At 38.2% G+C, this 2019-nt stretch overlaps 1 protein-coding gene across 1 annotated transcript; it reads right to left on the bottom strand.

Annotated features, from left to right (window-relative positions):
- Nucleotides 1–253: 253 nt before the first annotated feature.
- Nucleotides 254–1725, bottom strand: LOC113361682 (pathogenesis-related protein 5-like). Its single transcript, XM_026604846.1, has 3 exons — nt 1609–1725; nt 758–1421; nt 254–634 (listed from the first exon to the last, which is right to left on the bottom strand). The coding sequence occupies exons 1-3, from the start codon at nt 1682–1684 to the stop codon at nt 502–504; spliced, it is 873 nt and encodes a 290-aa protein (XP_026460631.1). The 5' UTR covers nt 1685–1725; the 3' UTR covers nt 254–501.
- Between the last annotated feature and the right edge of the window lie 294 nt (nt 1726–2019).

The following is a 2019-nucleotide window of genomic DNA, read 5'->3' as shown; positions in this document are numbered from 1 at the left end:
TAGTATATTCATATTGCGATATTTACACCCTCAAAATTTTGGGGGCAAACGATGGCCCCCAATTGGAAGTTATGGCCCCCAATTAAACTAGGGTATGCAAGTATGTTGGATTGGAGGGGTATCAGGTCTGTCTGTCTGTCGCTGTTTAAAAATCTAAACACGAGAAAGAATAAAATTTAATAACCATGCTTTTGATTTTCTTGAACTGCCATTTGATGCGAAGGGAAATTAAATTTGCAGAGAATGCTTCTCAGGAATACTTGGAACAATTTTTATCATCCGAGAAGAATAAAATTTTGTATTACAATACTGAACAACTTCAACATAACCAATTCTTGACAAAAAAAAAAAACAAAAAAAAAACAACAACATTAACAACACTTTTATTAGGAAAGAAATGATTGTCCGTCATGATCTTGTAATTGGTTGATCAAGCTCAGTGGAACAGATGAAACAACGTGACAGTTGCAGTCTATTCGTTTTTCTAATGTTTCTTGGCTTTCAAAACATAAACAACGAACTTATTGATGAAAATATGAATATCATAGCCCACCATTTTTTAATGAGTGGTTTTAAGCCGCTTGATCCACTGCAGAGGAGCTTATTATTATGATATGTGCACACAGTTTGTTTCCTGCAAGCATAAACAATATATGTTAATATCGATGATTTCAAATGTGCCTACATTGGTTGTGGTCAGGAGCACTATGGGCGGGGCCATAAAGGATGAACATGTAGCGGCAGTCAACAAACTTACCTAGAAGAGCAGAATGTCAGGATGTAATCAGTTCCGGAACAGGTAAAGATACTGCTTGGATCATCATAAGCATAACTGTAAGCAGCTGGACAAGCTTCCTTGAACTTCTTTGAGTAATATGTAGGTTGGCAAGTCATGGAATTACCATAGTTACCCTTGCAACAATACTGATCTGATTGAAACACATCGCATGCACTCCGGCAACCAACGACATTATTTCCGGATTTAACAGCAAGTTCTTTCGGGCAATTTGGCCTTAGATCACCATCGCATCCAGCAATGCTACAATTTCCTCTACCATTAATTGGTGTTACAACTAATGGTAAATTGAACCCATCTACCAGGCTAACATCGTAAAAATCAAGCGAAGCAAGGGTAAATTCTGCAAGTGTAGCTGGGGTTTCTCCCGACGCTACACATTTAAGGGCTGTACCGCAGTTCCCAGTTTGGCAAGTGCCATTGCCAGCTTTATCAAAGTTGCAACCAGTTCGACCCCATATTCGACCTGACCAGCCTACCGGGGCTGTAAAAACAGCAGATTGGCCTGGTTTTAATAGGAAACCACCTCCACCAAACATTTCGCCTGGGGTAATTGCAGGCCAAACTGTCTCTTTGCAATCATTTATAATGGTGAAAATTCGTGCAGCTTCGGATCGTTTGACTCCTGTAAGTGAGGTGCAAGGGTTCAGAAAAACAATTAGTAAATAAATGTGTACACATTCCAAAACTCAATGATATGCTCAGAAAGCATGAAACAGGTACTTACATACCTGCACCGCACAGACACAACCGAACAAAAGATGGAAAAAATAAATACCCTACTAATCGAAGTGAAGAATGTATGTTATTACCTGATGTGAAAGTAACTAATATCATCATCAGCAACAATTTTGAATGCACATCATTAAGGTGGGAGTAAGGAGCCATATTTCTCTCAATTGATCAGTCTTAGTTGGATTAAATTTAGACAGGAGACAACGAGTATAAGAACAAGAGAATCAGTAATTAAAAAAACATGAAACCATAGAAGCCAAGATAAGTATAGTAGAATACGTAGTGGACAAGTGATTTACTGCTCAAGGCTACTTTGATTCCTTTCCATTCATCCATTTCCCCATCCGCTTTTGAATATACTTTACCTCCACCGGAACCTCCAGTTCAATTTTATCTTTTTTGGATCGGCAAACTTATTTATAAAAAATGAAAACTCCACTTTATTTTCCTCCCGCTCCCAGTAAAATAAAGTGCTTTTCCCTTTTTAC

This window comes from Papaver somniferum, chromosome 3 (assembly GCF_003573695.1).
Source record: "Papaver somniferum cultivar HN1 chromosome 3, ASM357369v1, whole genome shotgun sequence".
Taxonomy (NCBI): domain Eukaryota; kingdom Viridiplantae; phylum Streptophyta; class Magnoliopsida; order Ranunculales; family Papaveraceae; genus Papaver; species Papaver somniferum.
Note: the sequence above shows the minus strand (reverse complement) of the source record. Positions and strands in the feature narration are given on the sequence as shown.

Bases quoted from the DNA above. Each gene is read 5' to 3' on its own strand.
- LOC113361682 (XM_026604846.1), bottom strand. From the start codon at position 1,684: ATGGCTCCTTACTCCCACCTTAATGATGTGCATTCAAAATTGTTGCTG. The intron at 1,422-1,608 runs GTAATAACATAC...CCTCACTTACAG, and splicing joins ATTAGTTACTTTCACATCAG to GAGTCAAACGATCCGAAGCT. The intron at 635-757 runs GTAAGTTTGTTG...TTATGCTTGCAG, and splicing joins CTGACATTCTGCTCTTCTAG to GAAACAAACTGTGTGCACAT.